A 19712-nucleotide genomic window follows, 5' to 3' on the forward strand; every position below is an offset into this window, starting at 1 on the left:
GTCAACAGAGGCCGGGGACGGAAGACACCCAAGCCCTCCATCCAGCAAGCCAGGGGCACGATCATCCGACCGTGGCGGGAGTCCGGCGCGGGATAGACGGCCACCAGCTGCTGGGGCGGCACTGCGGGCGGCATGAGCAGCCACGGCCAGCGGGGCGGCAGCAGCCGAGGCGGCCGACGGAGCCGGAGACGACGACGCGGACACGAGGGCCATGGGCAGCTCAGCGAGAGCCTGGAGGGGAGAAGGAGTGCAGCTGAGAGAGGACGCGGAGAGCATCCCGGATCTGGTTTCGCCAGCTGGAATGGTGGCCGGAGGAAGGAGATCAATGGGGCGCCACCGGCGGAGGGCCCGGGGTCACAGGAGCCATCAGCAAAAAGTTGTAGTTACCCAGGTTGATTATTGTTGGACACATCAATTGTGTGTATTGGTGTGTGATACTTACCACCAAGAGAATACCAAGTGGGTGGGCTATCAGGGGGCCACATCAATCGTGTCGGCTTTTTCCGTGGGCTTCAGTGTACTGGACCGAAACCTTGGTGCTTTATAAGGAATTCTCTTCGCTACAGACGGACATGTTGGGCCGACCATGAAGCATGCATATTCTTACCAATTTTCTCCCCCGAGTTTTTCCTAAACTTCTAGAATGTTCACTCCCTAAAAAATTGTGGGCGGTGTCTAATCGCTAGTTTAATGCAGGATAAGTATTTTTTTACTGTTTGTTCTTTTCCTATTTTTTGTTTTCTCACAAAAATATTTTGCAATGTTTTTAACAATATATATTTGACAAGATTATTTTTATTTACTACTGTTCTTGTACATCAGATTAAGACAATGTTCATTATATATTTTAAAAACTATTCTTCTTGAATTAAAAACCGTTCCTTGTGTATTGAAAAAACTTTCACCTCAATTTTAAAAATGTTCGTTGCGTCTTAAAAAATTTCATCGGGTATTGAAGAAGTGTTCATCATGTATCTAAAAAATAGTGATAGTGTAACCCGACTAATACTTGAACGTATTTTAAAAATGTACATGTAATTTAAAAAGTCTTTACGTATTCTTTAAAAAATGATGCACTAAAAAAGATAGTTGCACATTTTAAAAATGCATGTAGTTTTTCAAAGTATGCATGCATTCATTGTTAAGGTGAATTGTATTTTGAAGAATTGTACACATATTTTGTAAAAGGTTCGTATATTCTTCAGACTGAAAAATATGTAAAAGTTACTAAAATTTAAGAGAACAAAGTTTTCATGTAGGTCTAGAAAATGTCGTGTATTTTACCCCATAGAATAGAATAAAATAAAATAAAAAGGTTAAAAGATTAGAAGAAAAAAAGGAAAACCAAAAATTTAAAAGAAACAGGAATGAGCACGCGCTATACCTCGTAATAAACCAAGTATGGCTTTTGCGGTCCCTTTTGGTTCAAAACCATTTTTTTTGAGAAAACTTCAAATCTATTCATCTTTAATCATGGTGGTACAACGAACACAAGACATAACAAAAATTACATGCAGATCCGTAGACTATGTAGCAACAACTACAAGCACTGAAGCGAGCCGAAGGCGTGCCGCCATCATTGCTCCTCCTTTGCCGGAGTCGGACAAAACTTATTGTAGTAGACAGTCAGGAAGTCGTCGTGCTAAAGCCGCGTAGTACCAATGCAGCAGAACAACAACCGCCACCGATGAACACTTCTGGACAAGCGAGACGGACCACATGTGTTGAGCACAAGTGCGGCTATGGCTAACATCATGACTGTCAAGATCCACGTACGTCGTCCAAGAGCTGATGTGGTGCACCATGGCAGGCGGACGACACGGCCATCTCCAACAAAAGGGAAGCCACATGTTACAAGAGCATTTGCTGGGAAGAGATGCACAAGCCGGAAAAAACGAACAATAACAACGCATCCAGTATCCTTATTGCAACCAGGAACACCCGTAATCAATTCAATCTTACTGGGAGGTCTTAATAACAAGGGAAATAACAGTAGAAAATCATGGTTACAACATCAAATATTCGCTACATCAATGTACTAATCTACGGGTCCCAGCCTAGGAGGACTGAAATGCAAACGAGTAAATCTGCAAGAGTTTCTTCACATCTACTAGCAATCGGATGCAACATGTGTATCCATCATATCCAGTACATGTCCGGTCCTTTTATAACTCATCTGGTAACATGTCCTTTTCACACCATTTACGTATTTCCAATGCAGGATGGTTCAGGTTTGCCTCCACCATGCTCTTCAAAGCATGCTCCAGAGCCTCCACATCGGCCGCCTTCGCTCTCAAGCAGAATATACGAACATGGAGGCTAGCAAGGCTGGCGAGGTGTTGGATACCAAAATCAAAATCACTACCAGAATCTTTTAACTTACGCACGTAAACAAGGAGTTGAAGCACCTTGAGACTCGGCATAGAGCCCGCTTCAAACTTCAACCCATTAAACCACTTGAGTACAAGCATCTGTAACTGTTGAAATCCCTCACTCCTGATGAAGATGCTGATGGGATCTCCACTGTCTATGAACAACTTAAATTTGACCAGGGTAGATATGGTTCCAATCATCTCAACATCCTGTTGTTCTATCTTCCCACGGTTGATGCACAATTTTTGCATGTTGGAAAGTGAAAGCAACCACTTGGCAAACAAACGGGTTTCTCTATGCCAGAGACAAATGTTTTTGACACAATTGAGACTTGGGAAGCACATATCTCTTATGAAGCCATCCTCTACTCCCCACTCAAATGTAATAGACAGCTTGCGAAGGTTGCAGTTATCCAACTCAAAGAGGGAGGATACTATACATTTTTTTTCATCATAGCTTGCAAATCCGCTTGACCTCAACAAAATTTTCAGCTTCATTAGATTTATTAGTTTGCCAAGCTCTTCTACAAAGTTCGGTGATTGAATAAAGGGGTTTATTTGCCAAAGCTCTTGCAAGTTCTCCATGTTTCCAAACGCATCCGGCAATTTGGTGCTATTTCCAACAGACAGACGAGCCAGGCGTTTTAGCCGACTAGCTGATTCAGGTAGCACAGAAAGATTGGGATCCGTAATAAGTGTCTCTAGATGCTCCAAGTCTCCAATTTGTTTAGGAAGCTCAGTTACACGTACACCATTGATGTTCAAGTATCTCAACTGAATAAGTCTCCCAATATCTTTGACATGATTTCCCAATTCTGCACACCATCTTAAGTCCAGCACACGCAGAGCTTCTGACTTCACAAGGGAAGGCAACTGGTTGGTAGGCCGAAAGACACCAAGTGAACGAGCATGTGATAAATCCAATTGCTCGATAATTTCTGGATCTTCATTTCCCATCAGAGAGATGCGACGAATTCTGCGATCTGACTTTGCTTTATTGCTTAACAAAGTACAAAAGTTCTCTTTGTCAGACATGTAAATGAGGAAATCAAGGACGGTGTCATGGACTCGGCAACTTGATGCCTTACCATTATATTTTACTTCCACCGGTTGTATTAAACATCTGTTAATAAGCTCATGGAAATACGTATTTCCCAATTCAACAAGATCTTCTCTGTCTTTGCCACGGATAAGACCCTCAGAAATCCATCTGTGTACTAACCGCTTCCTTTCAACCTCATAATCTTCAGGAAACATAGTAAGGTATAGTAGGCAACTTCTTAGGTGGAATGGAAGGTCGAAATAGCTCAGAGACAAAATGTATTTCATAGCCTCTATATCAGAACTTTTGCCTTCAACAGAGGTAATAGAACTCCGTACCTGATTCCACTCCTGTTCTGTTTTCCCAGTTGCCAATAAGCTAGATATGGCAGTGATAGCCAGTGGCAAACCACCACACTTTCTCAAAATATCTTTTGAGACTTCTTTCAAGCTAGAAGGACAACTTTCTTCATCACCAAATATTCTCTTGAAAAATAACTTTGCTGAGTCAGCATCACTAAGTGGTTTGATCTTGTAGACAAGATCCCTGTCACAAGAGCAGCATGCATTTGCTATATCATTATTACGTGTTGTGCTCATTACTCTACTGCCAAGACCGCTCTTGACAAAAGCACATTCCAAAAATTTCCATGTTTGTGCATCCCATATATCATCAATTACGATCAAATACCTGCAGTACAGTTCTGTTAAAATAATAAATTAAATTATATGTATGTAATGTAAGAGTATCGGAGGACCACTGGATATTCAAAGTATTTAGCTAGGTACAGAGGTTATGTATGACTGGGGATGGGTTCATCATTTAATCTTAGTACAGAAACGACAACAATTTCTAACAAATTTGTATGGGAGTTACATAAATAGTCTCCCTATTGTAGTATGAACCAAAACAAAGTGTACAACCTTTGTACTGTATCAGTATTAAGTAGATGTGACTTTTGAGTGTGTGTTTTTCTACTAGCCGAATATGGTATTTGAAACCACACCAGCCAAATGTGCAGTTAGAGTAAAATGCAAATGCAGAAATATTAGTGCCAAATGAGATATGAGCATCCAAGTCTAGATAAGAATCCCATCGCAGGAGGAAGTCCTGATGTGAATAAAAGTAAGAACCACAGCCTCCTTGGTACAAATTCATCGACAAATAATTCATACAGTATGCAAGTTGTCTTACGGCTCAATCAATTCTTGGAGAGAAAATGCGAGAAATTAGGTGATATACGCTTGCAGCAATTAAGCCAAAGAGAAGATTGCGTGCATGTGATGGTGGAGATATTAACAATTTAGTAAGACAACGTCACACGCCTGAAGTGCTCAAGCATGATGCAGCAAATGGTATGACTGGAAATAACATTTAAACGTTGAATATGATTAAAAAATATCATAAATCTAGAAGAAAAATCTTAGATTAATTAACAAAAGACACTACTAGGAAATAACTTATAGGTAGAGGCTTAAAAGTAGTGTGGGGTAATGGGCCGGCGCCACGTAAGCCCATAGTAGTAGCGCGGGCATGACAACCCGCGCTACTGATGTGTGGACCCCACCATACCCACCGGGGCTGCCTATAGTAGCAGCGGTGTCCATGGACCCCTTGCTACTGCTAAAAAGATAGCAGTAGCGCCGGTTGTCTTCCCCGCGCTACTACTAAGCTGACCTTGTTCCCGAACGGCCGTCTGTTTCCTCATCTCATCAGTCACTCTCCTCCCTCTCTCTCGCGCTCCGCGACCATGGCCAGCCATCGTCGCTACCCGCCGCCGCCACCGCTCCCTCCTCCCTCGGTAGCTCTCCCTCCCTCCCTCCCTCCCTCCCTCCTCCCTCTGTTCTTCCACTAAATTGGTAGGATGGTAGATAGGTTGAATGGTAGTAGGCAGTAGTGTGGTAGGTAGGTAGAATGGTAGAATTTGCTTGTAGAATGTAGGTTTTTTGAACAGAATAGAAAATTTAGGTTTTCAAAACAGAATGTAGGTATTTTGAATAGAACAAAATAGGAAATATAGGTAGAATGCAGGTTTTTTGAATAGAATAGATAGGTAGAATGGTAGTAGGCAGTAGTGTGAATTTTATTGTATAATACAGATAGGTAGAATGGTCTTTTGAATAGAATAGAAAACTAGTAATCGAATAGATTTTCTGAATATAAAAATGTTTTAGGTTTCGTATAAAAATGTTTTAGGTTTTGAATAAAATATTTTTAGGTATTTTTGTTGACCAAATACCTTTAAATATTTTAGGTATCAAATAAAATATACAAATGCTGTTTCCAATTTATTACAAGTTATTTTATGTCATTCTCACTTTGTCATCAAAGAATGCTATATGAGATTTGATGATCGAAATTCGTATCTTAATTTCATATTTTGTTTTGAAGCAGAGAAACTAGTGTGAAGAAGCGAGGAGGTGCACGAAGAAGGATAACCAGAACCTCAAGAACAACCTACAGAAGACCACTGAGGTATATATATTTCTGATTTAAAGATGAAGAGCTTGTACTTGATCAACAATGAGTATGATTTTGGACATTTGTTGATGTGTAGAAGATGGATATTCGACATGTATTGGTTGTTCCTTTGGACATGTATATGATTTTGCAGGGAACACCTCCGAGTGGCCTATGTTATGCTGGAATGTTGATCATATCCGTTCCGGCAAATTTCAGACGCTCGATATGTCCTATTTTAGGAAAGGTCATGCTTAAATTTTTCGTGAATTTCATCATGACCTGTGCTATAAAAGTAGGAATATCGAGTGCTCGTGATTTGCCGGAACAAGAAAAGCGACATTCCGGCAAACATATGTCATTTTATGCCATTGCTCCATACATGTAAGGGGTTGATTTTCAGTGTATTGGGGCTCCTTGCTCCATATATGAGAGAGGAAGAATCCCGAGTGTTGTATTGGGGTCGGTGGGGTCATTTATCCTTCTTCTCCTTGTGCTAGACCTTTGTAATGCACTATGGGAAGGAGGAGTAATGACCATCACTGACAGTCGAAATATCAGAGAGGAAGAATCCCGACTGTTGTCGTGGGGGTCGCTTCTCTTTCTTTCCAAGGTGCTAGACATTTTGGTGTAATGCACTTTGGAAAGAAGGAGGAGAGACCATCACTGACTATCACAATATCAGAGAGGGAGTGCTCACCATATACACCACGTGAAATGAGAGTTTTTCAAGGAAGACTCGACGCACCGAAAGTCAACCAGTGCTGAATAGTGATCTGTGCGTTGAGTTCCTGGTAATTGCCATCAATTTTTAATCTTTAAATTATCAAAATAGGAAATTTCTGACGACGATAGGATCCCTGAGTGTGAATACTACAGCGACGACCGGGGTATATGTGACAGGCCTCACCTAGAAAACGATAGGTGCTTCACCATCAAACTAGACCAGATCTTTGAAGTTTTTACGGTACGTAACGATGACATGTTTTTTTTTGTAATTAAGCATGACTTGTGCTTCTTTGCTTCAACCTGTAATTTCTGTTTTTTACAATTCGACTAGTGCATCCCCTAACATGCAAGACCATATGTCTTGGATTATCTCGGTTTTGAAGATCATGAGAGTATGGAGACAAAGACAGCTCACCTGAGGACGAAGCATGGTTTCGCCTTTGAGGTTAAGCTATACAATGTGGTAAACCATGCCCATTTGGGTTGCTCTAATTGGACGGGACTATGCAAGGCATATGGATTTAATGAGGATATTAAAATAACTTTTGATATTTGTCCTGAAGATGATATTGAAGATTATATCGACATTTGAGTCGTTGTGGATATGCTTCCAGTTCTACCTCTATGTCAGTTAGTCAAAACAATTTGTTAAGTAATTTATATTGTTTATTTAAAAATAGTTGACAATTTATTTTCATTCTACAAGAAATATACGGAAGGTAGTAGACAATACCTACTAAAGTTATGGCTCCGAACTGAATTGGAAGGAGAAAAATTATCTTATATCACTTCTTAATGATGTTGAGACTTTCAACATCACTTATGAAAGTAGCCCACATTATGGTCAATACGTGCCACTAGTCCACATGCTGAACTATGCTTACATCCATGGAGATAGCCTGGTAAGTTTTTTTTACTATTGTGTCACTAGTCCATCTTTTTCATACACATTTTTCTTAAGCTAAACTATTGCTAACTATGTTACCATTATGTTCTTCAACAGAAGCTCCCAAAGGATTGTGTGCCTAATCTGATGTATATCAAAGGTGACATGGATATTGATAGCTTAGGACCAAATTTGCCTAGGGCTTTCTACTGTCCATATTCGATTTCTTGAAGAGATGAAGACATTAGAATCAAATGATTGAGAAAATTAATGAATGCGCGCAGGGAACTACTTGGAGGCAACATGGTGAGCAGCCCACGAATTGGAGACAGGTGGATCTCTATTCTCCATAATGGAGATGGAGGGGTTCTCCTGTTTTATGCTATTTTACCTAGCAGAGAGGAGTACGTTCTAGCTAATAGTTATCATGTGCTAAGAACAATTAGCTAGTGTTGGTTATGACTATGAGGACGATGAATATTTGTTATTATGATGATGATGATGATGAGTTATGTGCTAGAACGTTCTAGAATGATGAGTTCTTATATGATGATGATGATGATGAAGAGTTGTTGTTGTTATTATGATGATGAGTTCTTATATGACTATGATGATGATGATGATGATGATGATGATGAGTTGTTATTATGATCATGATGAGTTATTATATCATTCGGTGGATGAAAAGCGGATTAGATTGAAGGATGGATCGTCCTGCTAATCCATGTTGGTCACCTTGAATCCATCCACTTAAATCTAATCCGCGTTTCTTTCACCCACTGGTATAATAATTCATCATGATACAACAATCTCTTAATTGCTATTGTATTAAAATTTGTATAATGGTGTATAAATACAGTAAAACAAAAGAAATGAAATACAGACGAATTGTAGTAGCGTGGGGTAGAAGCCCACACTGCTAGTACTTAGCAATAGTGCTGGTCCAATCCAACACTACTAATATTTGACTTAGTAGTAGCGAGGGCTCAGACCAGTGCTACTGCTAAAAGTTACCTGTAGCACCCTAGCCTTAGCGCGAGACCCTGCCGCTATTGCTAGGTAAAAAACTCGCGCTAATATCTAGGGTTTTCCCTAGTAATGAGAGATACACATGATGTAATGTAGAAAAGCAAGTTTTTGAAGATTTGAGAATTAAATTTGGAGGCATTCGATAAATTGCGTCAGTATTTCCCATCGAATAGCTTGGCAAACGACAACTGGCAAGGGAAAATAGTTGAAGCCCGAAAACAGAGACATACCAATATGTCAATATATAAACCATGTGCAGGTTGAAAATAGCGCCTATATTCAAATCATTTAGTCGTTAGCGCAACTATGAATATCATCTTGCAATTTATAGTTTTGAAAGAATATAAAAGTAGTAGTTGCATATAGATACTAGGACACAGCCAACGACAAATCTAAGCAAGAGTTGAATAATTTTTCTCAGAATGTTATGCAACCACTAGCTGTACTAGTTACATACCTTTTATTTTCTAGAAATTTTCTGATTTGCTCAATTAGGAGTGTTGGATCCCCTGCTCCAGCATGATATTGATCTTGGTTGCGCAATTGGGAAAATATAGAACTCAAGATCTTCGACATATCAGGGCTTCGTGAGATCGGCACAAATGCTCGACAATCAAAGTTTGCTCCAATCTTGTTATAAACCTGTCTAGCAAGGGTCGTCTTACCTAGCCCCCCAGTTCCAACAATAGAGACAACCTTGAGCTGATATGCTGATTCTCCTTTCTCGTCAGTTAGCAACTTCACAAGGTCATCTCTCGGGGCATCGATGCCAACAAGCTCTGTTGTATCTTTAAATACCGCACAAAGTCGTGGGTCAACCTTTTCATTTCTAGGCTTGGAAGACTCGTCGATCTTGTACCTTCAGTGGGGGATCAAGAAATTGGATATAAGCAAAAGCAAGTGACAAAATTTAAGGCAGATACCAGAGAGCCACTAATGGAAAAACAAGGTCTTGAAAGACAAAGGAACTTGATACAAAATTCTGGGGCATGATGATAAACCATTCTTTACCTTGCATGCCTCTCGGCCAGCTCCTTGACTTGGCTCTTGATGTCTTTGACATCCTTGGCGATCTTATGGCGAGTCTTGATGTCTGCTATCTTTTTCATGCATTTGTTAAGAAGTTCCTTGAAGCTTTCTGACTGAGAACTGGACTCATGGTTGACAAGTAACATAAACTTGTCAATTTTGTCCTCAATGTCATAGGACAGCTCCCGCACATCGTCAGCATGAAGCTGGGATTGGGGGTTAGGTTCCTCCATGTCTGCCATCCTGAGGAGAAATGCTGCCATGGCCTCGAGCTCTCTCTTGAGGAACTTGATGTCATCACGAACACCCTTTAGCAGCTTGTACTCATTGTTCAAGATGGTTCCCAGCTTCCCCAGGAGGGAATTCATCGTTCCTGTAGCTGCACTCACCAGAAATCTTTCCATGGTTGGTTCTCACTCTCGGGCACAGAGTCGTCTCCGCCTAGCTAGCAAGCAAGGAGAGAAAAGAGGTTTGCAGAAGCAAGAGTACTCAATAATCGACAGACAGAGTGTGCATCATTTCTTTCAGCGGCTTCAAACCACATAAAGACACAAGCAGAGACCAAGTACTACCCAAGCTGGTTGGTCCTTGCTCAAGCTCCCAGATACTTAAAATTCATGTGCCTGCAGAACAACCACATGTCACAACTCCAAAATGAGATATCCTGACCTAAGCGTTGCACAACCAACAGGAAATTTAACCCTTGTTTTTTTTAGCTTATGAGAGAAGACAGTTATACTAATAACATTCAGGATTCATCTACAGGCTGGCCTTGTAGTAAAAGATTACATAGTGAGCTGGTCCTGAAAATGCAAAACAGAAATGGCAAACCAGACAGTCACAACCACATAAATCTACAACACATTTTGACCATTTTCTCCCAGGCTCAGTCTGGAATTAATACATCCCAACTTTTTCCCAGGAGAGTACAGCATTATTTCAACATAAACATTTGAGAGCACTCTCGCAAGGACCTCTAATGTTCTGTTGCAACATGTCCTTAGCATCGATATGCATACTCCTAATGCACAGGTAGACAACCACATGAAGATGCAAAAGCTAATTGCAGCAAGGTTGTCAGTAAAAGAATGGACTGGACTAACCATCCGCATCATGGCCTTCCTTGATATGCTCCATCGATTCCATCTGCCAGCTGCTTGTGATCTCCTTGTTCTCCTCCGGTGGTGAGGGTTTGGAGACGGCAGCGTGGGGGTACTGGCGGTGACGGAAGAGGGGAAAGACGAGAGGAACTGGAAGGGACTTCAATAATTGAGTGGGAGTGGGAGTGAAGACTGGGAGTGAGAGTGAGAGTGAGCGCTCAATAATTGAGAGCAGAGCGCAGTGCTGACCCCTCCCTCCTCTGCATTATGTTCACATGTGAGATGTGACCGTGCTTTGCAGTGCAGCCTTTAATACGGATATTTTTTCTTCCAAACAACAACTTCGTCCAGTGAATATTAATTGATTAACCCCATGTGAACAAAATGGAAAATTAATCCCCTTTCTTTTTCTCTATGCTCCCAAAAGTGCAAAGGCAGTTGCAGTAACCTGTCTACTCTATATATATGAATGAAAGACATACACAAGCTGTATACATTTGTACACTGGCAATACCAGAAAATGCATGAAACTAATATTACTACTGAGGGAACACTCGCTGTTCATCATCACTGTCCTCTCTACGAAACAATCACTACTCATCAATAATTTCACTGCTACAACGGTGAGCCTGCTTCCCAAGAATCATGTGAACCTGCCGTGCTGAGTGCTGCTGACCCCTCTTTCCTGCGCACCCTGCAACCATTGTCAAAAATAACCTTGGTGAAAAATAACAATGATGACTCGAGGAACGAGGAAAAAGATCAATAACGGAGTGCGAATGGAGACTGGGAGTGGAGCACTCAATAATTGAGAGACACATCCACCCTCCTCTGCATTCTGTTCACATGTGACCCTCCCCTGCCGACAGATTGCTGGCTGTACAAAATAGTGCAGGAGGTACCAATCATCCCCCCACTTGGGAAATTTTGTTTTACGTCCTTGCTATCTTTTCTTCTTTACAGATATATGAAGTTTCAACGAAGCTGTGGTTGTCAGGCTATGCATTTGCACACAGATTAAGGATGAAGTTCAGGAGACAAAACTTAATACTAATCAATGAAAAGTAGCGCGCGCCGTCAGAAAAGCACAAACTAAGCTCAATGTACACAGACCAATGAGAAACTTACACTGATTATATAGTGATTACCTTGTCAAACTCTGTCGCAGCTGCTCATAAGTTTCATCACCAGAGATGCAATTAATTGAAGAGAAGCACACCCAGCCAACCCGATGTAAGGCCAACTCCACCACGCGACCCTATCTTGTCCGGCCCCGTCCGTTTAGGGTAAAAGGGACAAATGAGACGGCCTAGCGCGCAACGGCCTGGACCCATCTGGTCCGTTTTGTGTCCTTGCCGACCCATTTCGAGCGCAAACTTGCGCCGGGTTTGGGTCGCGGCGGACAGCGAAGGACGCTTTGAACGTCCGCGTCGGGGCCGCGTGGCAGGCGGCCACCTACCTCCCACCCGTCAACATAAATGCGCACGGGCGGGTGGCCCCACCTGTCATCCGCACAGCGACGGGTCGGCGTCCTTCTTAAATGGGCCCCGTGGACCGGTCGTCGTCCTCATCCCCACGCCGGCCCCTCTCTGCCCCCTCGAAAGCCGACACACCCAAACCCTAGCCACTCCCCGCCCTCGAGCTCGCCGGCCGGGCGCAGCCATGAGTCTGTGGAACCGCAAGGGGATGCACGACCGCGAGGCCGGCTCCTCCTCCGGCCGCCGCCGCGGATCCGTGAAAAAGGAGGAGCCCGCGTCATCGCGGCGCTCCTCCCATCGAGCCCCCGCGTCACCGTCGCACTCCTCCCGTCGCGCCCCCGCGCCGGCCCCCTTCACCATTGCCCCTAGGCCCTTCGGCGAGCGCGACCGGCAGTACATCTGCGCGGATGTGTGCCGGAGGTACTGGGAGACGAGGACGCCGGTCCCGTGGAGCGACGCCCACCTCCCCAACGGATGGCACCTCCCCGCGGACCGTGTCCCCATCCCGCCAGTGCCGGCGGCCGGCCGTGCACGGCGCGATGAGATCAACCGCCGCCGCTGGTATGCCCCCGACTCCCCGCTGTGGGACACATGGCTCCAGGACGAGCACGACGTGCGGCGCGCGTCCTACTTCGCCGGCATCGTGTCGGGGCCGCAGAGGCCACGTGCAGAGCCGCGCGGGCGTACGCGGGTGCGCGGCCTGACGCCCATGCCGTCGCCTTCCTCGTCTCCGTCGTCACCTCCCCCTCCTCGCATGACAGCGGAGGAGGAGGCCCGTCTCCTGCAGCGTGTCATGGACAACTCCATGAACACACACGACGAGCGGCAGTGGGACGGCCTGGAGGAGGCCATCGCCCTCTCTGCCGTCGGGGACGTCGCGTTCCCGGAGCTGCAGCTGGCAGCCGTCACGGAGCAGCCAATGGAGGAGGACCCGCCCGCGTTCGAGCAGCTGCTGGGCCAGGGGTGGGGCTGGTCCTGCACTGCGCCGGAGATGGCCGCCGGCGTGGGCGTGAACTGGTGCCCCACTCCGCCGCGGTCACCGGAGCGGGAGGCGTCGCCGCGGGAGGAGGTGGTGCAGGCACCTCCGGCCATCCAGCCCGCCCCCGTCTACCACGCACCGCCACCCCACCTCTGGACGCCGCCGGAGTACGTCGACCTCGTCAGCGACGACGACGACACCGGCGGCCAGTGAAGACGGCGACGGCCACGGCACTGAGGGGCGCGGCAGGAGCGCGCGGGACGAGTTTTTTTATTTTGTTATTATGTTAATTATTAAACTGGGCCTTTTAAGTGGCCGTTAAAACTGTTCCGTTTTGTGGCCGACCCCTATATATGTTTTATGTTTTTATAAATGCGTTTATTTGCTTTTTTAGTTATTTCATTCAGTTTTTTATTCCCGTCCACCCCGGACACGATTTGGAGTGCGGCCGCGCGGTGGGCGCACGCACGACCCAACGGACACGGCCGGACATGGGCGAACCCATCGGCGCCCCAAAGGGACAAATTCGGGCCAATCCGGACGTCCGTTTGGAGTCGCGCGGTGGAGTTAGCCTAAATCGCCAGCTCAAGGTACATGAAATAATGACAAACAAGACAGCGTAATATAATCATGTCCAGCGGATGTGCCTTGTAAATTTGAGCCAAAGCTTTATCTTGAGTCCTGGATAATTGAGGCAGACAACCTTCAACTATTTCACATGTGTGACTGTTAAGTGAGACTGACTGTTTGAGGGAACACTGCCTGTTCACATTGTCCTCTTTACCAAACAATCACCACTCATCAATAATTTTACTGCTACGGTGAGCCCTCCTTCCTAGAAATCATGTGACCGTCCTGCTTTGCTGAGTGCTTGCCGACCCCTCTTTTCTGGGCGCCTTCAAAGCTACTCCCTCCGTTCCAAAATATAGCGTGTCCTCGGTTTCCGTGCTTCAACTTTGACCATTAATTTAATCAACAAGACCGACTGCGGCGGGCGAAAAAATTATACCAATGAATTCGTATTCAAAAAAAGTTTTTAATTATATAATTTTTGATCCCACCGCAGTCGGTCTCGTGGGTTAAATTTATGGTCAAAGTTGAACCTCGAAAAGCGTGGGCGCGCTATATTTTGGAACGGAGGGAGTATTGTCAAGCACAAAAACACACAAGAAGGTACTGAAAATTCGTGCAAGTTTATACAGGCAGAACAACACACATCATGACTCAAAAATGAGATATCCTATGAGATATGCTGAACAAATGGGAAGAAGGAATTCTTACTTGTGAGGGAAAACCTTGTAACAGTCAGGGTTGGCTATCAGTTTGTTGCAGGTTAGAAGTTTATCAAAATGGCTTATTTGTCTTCTGTATAAAATAATTCAGTTTTTTTTGAGTCAATTACACTAGTGATGTCACAACTTGCCATGAATGTGCACTTTGGTGCTATAAGTTGTGAGATACTCCCTCCGTTCCTAAATATAAGTCTTTCAAGAGATTCCACTATGAACCACATACGGATGTATGTAGATGCATTTTAGAGTGTAGATTCACTCATTTTACTCCGTATATAGTTCATAGTGAAATCTCTACAAAGACTTATATTTAGGAACAGAGGAGTACATCAAAGTGGTGAAGAAACTTGGCTCTATCGTGCACATACGGTGCTTTTCTCGGTTTCGTACGAATCTAGTGCTGACTAAGCAAAGCAAGCCATCGTGGCATGGGTCGCACTGGCAGCGACCAGAGGGTGCAGGCCGGCGCGTGTGGCGAGAGATTTTACTAAAATCCCCTTGGATTTTTTTTTTGCAAAAATAAGCATGCATGTACAGAGGTGGCCAAATCCGTAACCCTCGTTCCCCATTTTGCAGAGCACGGCGGCAGCGTTCTTGTGCTTTGATCACGACGGCGGCGGTCTTCTGCATCGAGCACGGCGGCGGTCGTCTTCTGCGTCGAGGACGGCGGCGAAGGTGCAGAAGTGAGCACGGTGGCGAAGGTGTAGAAGTGAGCACGGCGGTGAGCCATTGAACCTGAGTGTTGACGTATAATGTGCTGCCTAGTCTCTTCCATCAGATCGGTCTTTTGGTTGCATTGGCTAGAGCATGCACTTCTACATGGTATCAGAGCCAATAGGTCTTGAGTTCAAGACCCGGCTGGCGCAATTAAAACCGCAGCCCACTTTCGGTCCACATTTAGGCCTGAGGGAGCCATACTTGAGGGGGAGTGTTGACGTATAATGTGCTGCCTAGTCTCTTCCATCAGATCGGTTTTTTGGTTGCATTGGCTAGAGCATGCACTTCTACACTGAGGTTAGCTCACACGGTCTCTCTCATCTCTGTCGTTCATCCTCTCTCCTCTCTGACCCTCTCTCTCCTCTCTGACCCCTCTCTGTCGTGCAATTTTTGTCATGCAGTACATTGTGGTGCTGATAATTACTCTTGATAACATAAACCTTGTTGACTGAACAGGATGCTAGGACTTCTGGTTATGTCAAATGGATTGACAAACCATGGCAGGGGAGGGAAAGAAGTGTCATAGCTGAATTAGCTAAGAAGAATGAGGTGCTGGAGATGAAGCTGGTGGAGATAGTTGGCGAGATAGAAGCAGAGAAGGAGAAGCACATGATGGATCTCAACAGTGAACAGTCCACCAAAATCACCTACATTGCATACAGTGCCAAAGTAATTCAGATTACAATGCACAAACATATTCAGTTAACAACGAATAGTACATTACATACATTTCTGAAAACAACAACTAACTACACAAATTTCTGAACATTCTATTAACAATGTACATTTTATTTGCAGTTAACTTGTTCAAATATTCAGTTAAACAGTGTTGAAAAATACAGTTAACAACTGACGAAATATTCAGTTAACAAGTGTGCAAAATTTCAGTAAACAAGTGTCCAAAAATTCAGATAAGTAACACATATACTATTTTGACTGCAGCACTTACATTGTAACACTATCTGATTTGTTCATGTACACAATAAGGGCCTTTCTAAACCCGTGCTAAACCCTAGAGACGAACGACACTACGGATGAATGCGAGGGGGGATTTTAACCTCACGCCATCTAAAAAGCATCTCCAGACGAAATCAATACGAACTCAACGCTTCTCGCCAGCGAACCAACCGATGAAAACACTACCAAAATCATGGGCTGCGGAGGAGGGAAGTCGAGCCGTGCTCACCGTATACAGGGGCTGCCTCGCCAGGAGCTCGTCGGCGGGGCTCCATCATCGTCGACACCGCCGATCAATGTCGTCGTCCAGATCACCGCCGCCTCCGCCTCCAAACAATCGAGAGGAGAGAGATATGAGGAAAGCTCGAGATGAGGGAGCCGAACAGGCAAGTCATAAACGCATAAAGGAAAGGCCACCTCTGTACGTACAGCCAACGCGAGCCTTCTTTGCAAAAAAATTAAAAATTCCAAGGGGATTTTAGTAAAATCTCTCATCACACGCGCCGGCCCGCACCGTCTGGTCACTGCCAGTGGGACCCATGCCACGCTGGCTTGCTTAGTCAGCTCTAGATTCGTACGAAACCGAGAAAAGCACCGTATGTGCACGATAGAGCCAAGTTTTTTCACCATTTTGATGTATCTCACAACTTGTAGCACCAAAGAGCATATTCATGGCAAGTTGTGACACCACTAGTGTAATTGACTCTTTTTTTTCAAGGAATTCATGAGGTTTGGCTAATTTACATGCTCAAACCATGGGTATGCTACCAAACAACACAACAGGAGGGAAATAACAGTGATGACCAGTCAACCATAATCACCCCATACTCAGCTTCTCTGATTTTAGACTTGGAAAATGAAACGGCACTAGTAGAAAACCACCCATTAGTCCCGGTTCGTAAGGGCCTTTAGTCCCGGTTCATGAACCGGGACTAATGGGTCGTTACTAATGCCATCACCCATTAGTCCCGGTTCAAACACGAACAGGGACCAATGTGGCTCCACGTGGCCCTGTGCACCGAGCCCAGTCAGAGGGCCTTTGGTCCCGGTTGGTGGCTCCAACCGGGACCAAAAGTCAATTTTTTTTACAAAAGTGGCTGCTTTAGGGGTTTTGGGGGTTATTTTTAGGTTGTTATTATAGCTAGCTAATAGAGAGAAGTGTCCTCTCTTATCTTCGTCCTTGGTTTATCAACGCTGCTGCTATGTTCGTTGCACCCGCAGATATAACATGCTCATGCATGCTTTGCATCATACATCATCATATATATGTATATAATAACAAGTCCTACTAATCATGCATCATCATACAACTTCTACTCGTTATTAATAATAAGTCATACGATCATCATCCTCATATATAGTCATCGAACCCAACCCTACATAATTGTTCTTAGCACATGATCATCAGTATCAGGTATAGGACCTAAACACCCTTAAGGTAAAATAGCATAAAACAATATAGACCCTGACTCTCCATTATGAAGAATGGCGATCATCCTGTCTCCAATTCTTGCCTTTTGCTGCTTATTGCTTCCAAGAAGCTCCTTACGACTGTCCATACATTTTTTCCATTCTTTGATTGTTATGTCTCCACTTCTTTTAGAAACCCGGTATGGACAGTTGAGATTCGTAGGACGACCTGGTCGTATGTTCAAAACATGAAGGCTACCACGCGTATACATCAGATGAGGCACACAATCATTCGGGATTATCTGTTGAAAAACATAGTAATAACTTCGTAGTTAGCAATGATGTACTAGTTTTAGAAGTGTGCAAAAAGATGCACGATGTTGTAATAGTAAAAAATAATCTTACCAAGGTATCTCCATGGTAGTTACCGTAGTTCAACACGTGCACTAGTGGCACGTATTGACCATAATGTTGAGGAGTTTGATTGTAGATATTGTAATTCTCAAGATCAGTACAAAATCCGACCAGATGATTTTTCTCCTGATAAGTTAATTCGGAGCCTTCGGTGTAGTACGTTCTGTCTACCATCTTCCGCACATTCTTTGAAGAATGAAAATAAGCTGTCAATGGAGATAAGTTGTCAACTATATATTTTGAAATAAACAATATAAATTACTTAATAACTATGTTTAGCTCACATGAGGGAAGAACTGGAGGTGTATCCACAAAGACCCAAATCGGAGGTGTCTCTTGCTCGATTGTAGGATCACCAAGATCCATGGTGACAACCATACCCTCATCAAGACCATACATCTTGCAAAATGCATCCCAATTTTTGCAACCAAAATGGGTTACACTCTGAGCATTGTACAACTTTACTTGAAAATCCACACCATGTTCGGTACTTAGGATAATTTTTTTGGTTTCGAAATTTTCATGGTCTTCAAAATCCATCCTCTCCAAGACATAGCGTCTTGCAAAGCATGGGTTAAGCTAGTCGAATTGGAAAAGATGAAAAATACACGTTAAAATAGTTGAAGTCGTGCTTAATTATGAAAAAAACTATTGTCATCGTTGCGTACCGTATGAACATCGCAAGTCTCCTCGAGCTTAATGCTGAAGCGCCGATCTTCGTCCAGCTCAATGAATCTGTCGCACATACCTCGGTCGTCGTGGCACCAGTCGCACTCCCCCGGGCGATTTTCGTCGTCCGATGAGTACGACATTTCCGGCCTACGTTCATAATTCAAATATTAAACTAGATCATTATTATTAATCATGGGTTGACTATCGATGATCGATGTACGTACGTAGCTCCTCTTTCATTCCCGAATGCATTATTATACCAAATTGTGTAGCACACGGGAATGAAGGAGAACTTATCCAATATGAGCATTCAATAAGCAAAACCAAATCACAAAAATAAAGTATAGTATTCAAATTAGCATGCATTCAATAATTATAAGCAAAAGTACATCATCTCTTGGTGTCCGTACATCATCGAATATTATCACTAATACAACTAGAACCGTAGCGCCCGACGGGTATCGACGCGGGCGGTGGACATCCAAAGATAAGGAACCATCACATGATCATAGCTCCAGTGAGATCTCTGAAGAACCTGCCAGGTATTGTCGAACCTCCCCTCCAATGCAACCATGTAGCGACGGACGTGCTCGTCCTCCTCGCTGACACGGTGACGTACCACCTCCGCGGTGTCCGGATGCCTCACCACCGTCACTGGCCCACGCGACCGCCACCAAACAAGGATCGGGTCAACAATGGGCTGCCTCCTCACCAACCTACGTCCCCTGGAAGGTAGCACCTCCCAATACCAACCCGGCGGAGCCTAGTCCCGAACATGGCCCTGATCAAGCAGGCCTCCACCGCCGAGTCGACGACGACGAGGATGCGGGATAGGCATCGCCGACATCGACGCGGGAACTACTTCTATATATAGTTAAATAAAAGTAGTCTTATTAATTAAATCAACTATCTAGTTCAACTACTAAATACTTACTATAAATAAATAAGTAGTACTTACTAAAAACAAACTACTTCATTATATAGTAAAATAAATTAGTTTATTAAATCAGATAGCTAGTTCAACTATATATAAACTACTTCTTCTTTCTTTCCTTTTTCTAAATACTATGAACAAAAAAATCATTAAAATTCTATGAACAAAATTAATTACACAATCTAAATATCACCAAAAAAAATCTGTTAACA

At 43.9% G+C, this 19712-nt stretch overlaps 1 protein-coding gene across 1 annotated transcript; it reads right to left on the reverse strand.

Moving 5' to 3' along the window:
- Positions 1 to 1947: 1947 nt before the first annotated feature.
- Positions 1948 to 10898, reverse strand: LOC123103636 (disease resistance protein RGA5). Its single transcript, XM_044525283.1, has 4 exons — positions 10651 to 10898; positions 9530 to 10170; positions 8976 to 9377; positions 1948 to 4104 (listed from the first exon to the last, which is right to left on the reverse strand). The coding sequence occupies exons 2-4, from the start codon at positions 9949 to 9951 to the stop codon at positions 2166 to 2168; spliced, it is 2763 nt and encodes a 920-aa protein (XP_044381218.1). The 5' UTR covers positions 9952 to 10170; positions 10651 to 10898; the 3' UTR covers positions 1948 to 2165.
- Positions 10899 to 19712: the final 8814 nt, after the last annotated feature.

The sequence above is a fragment of the Triticum aestivum genome, chromosome 1B (genome assembly GCF_018294505.1).
Source record: "Triticum aestivum cultivar Chinese Spring chromosome 1B, IWGSC CS RefSeq v2.1, whole genome shotgun sequence".
In the NCBI taxonomy this organism is placed as follows: Eukaryota; Viridiplantae; Streptophyta; class Magnoliopsida; order Poales; family Poaceae; genus Triticum; species Triticum aestivum.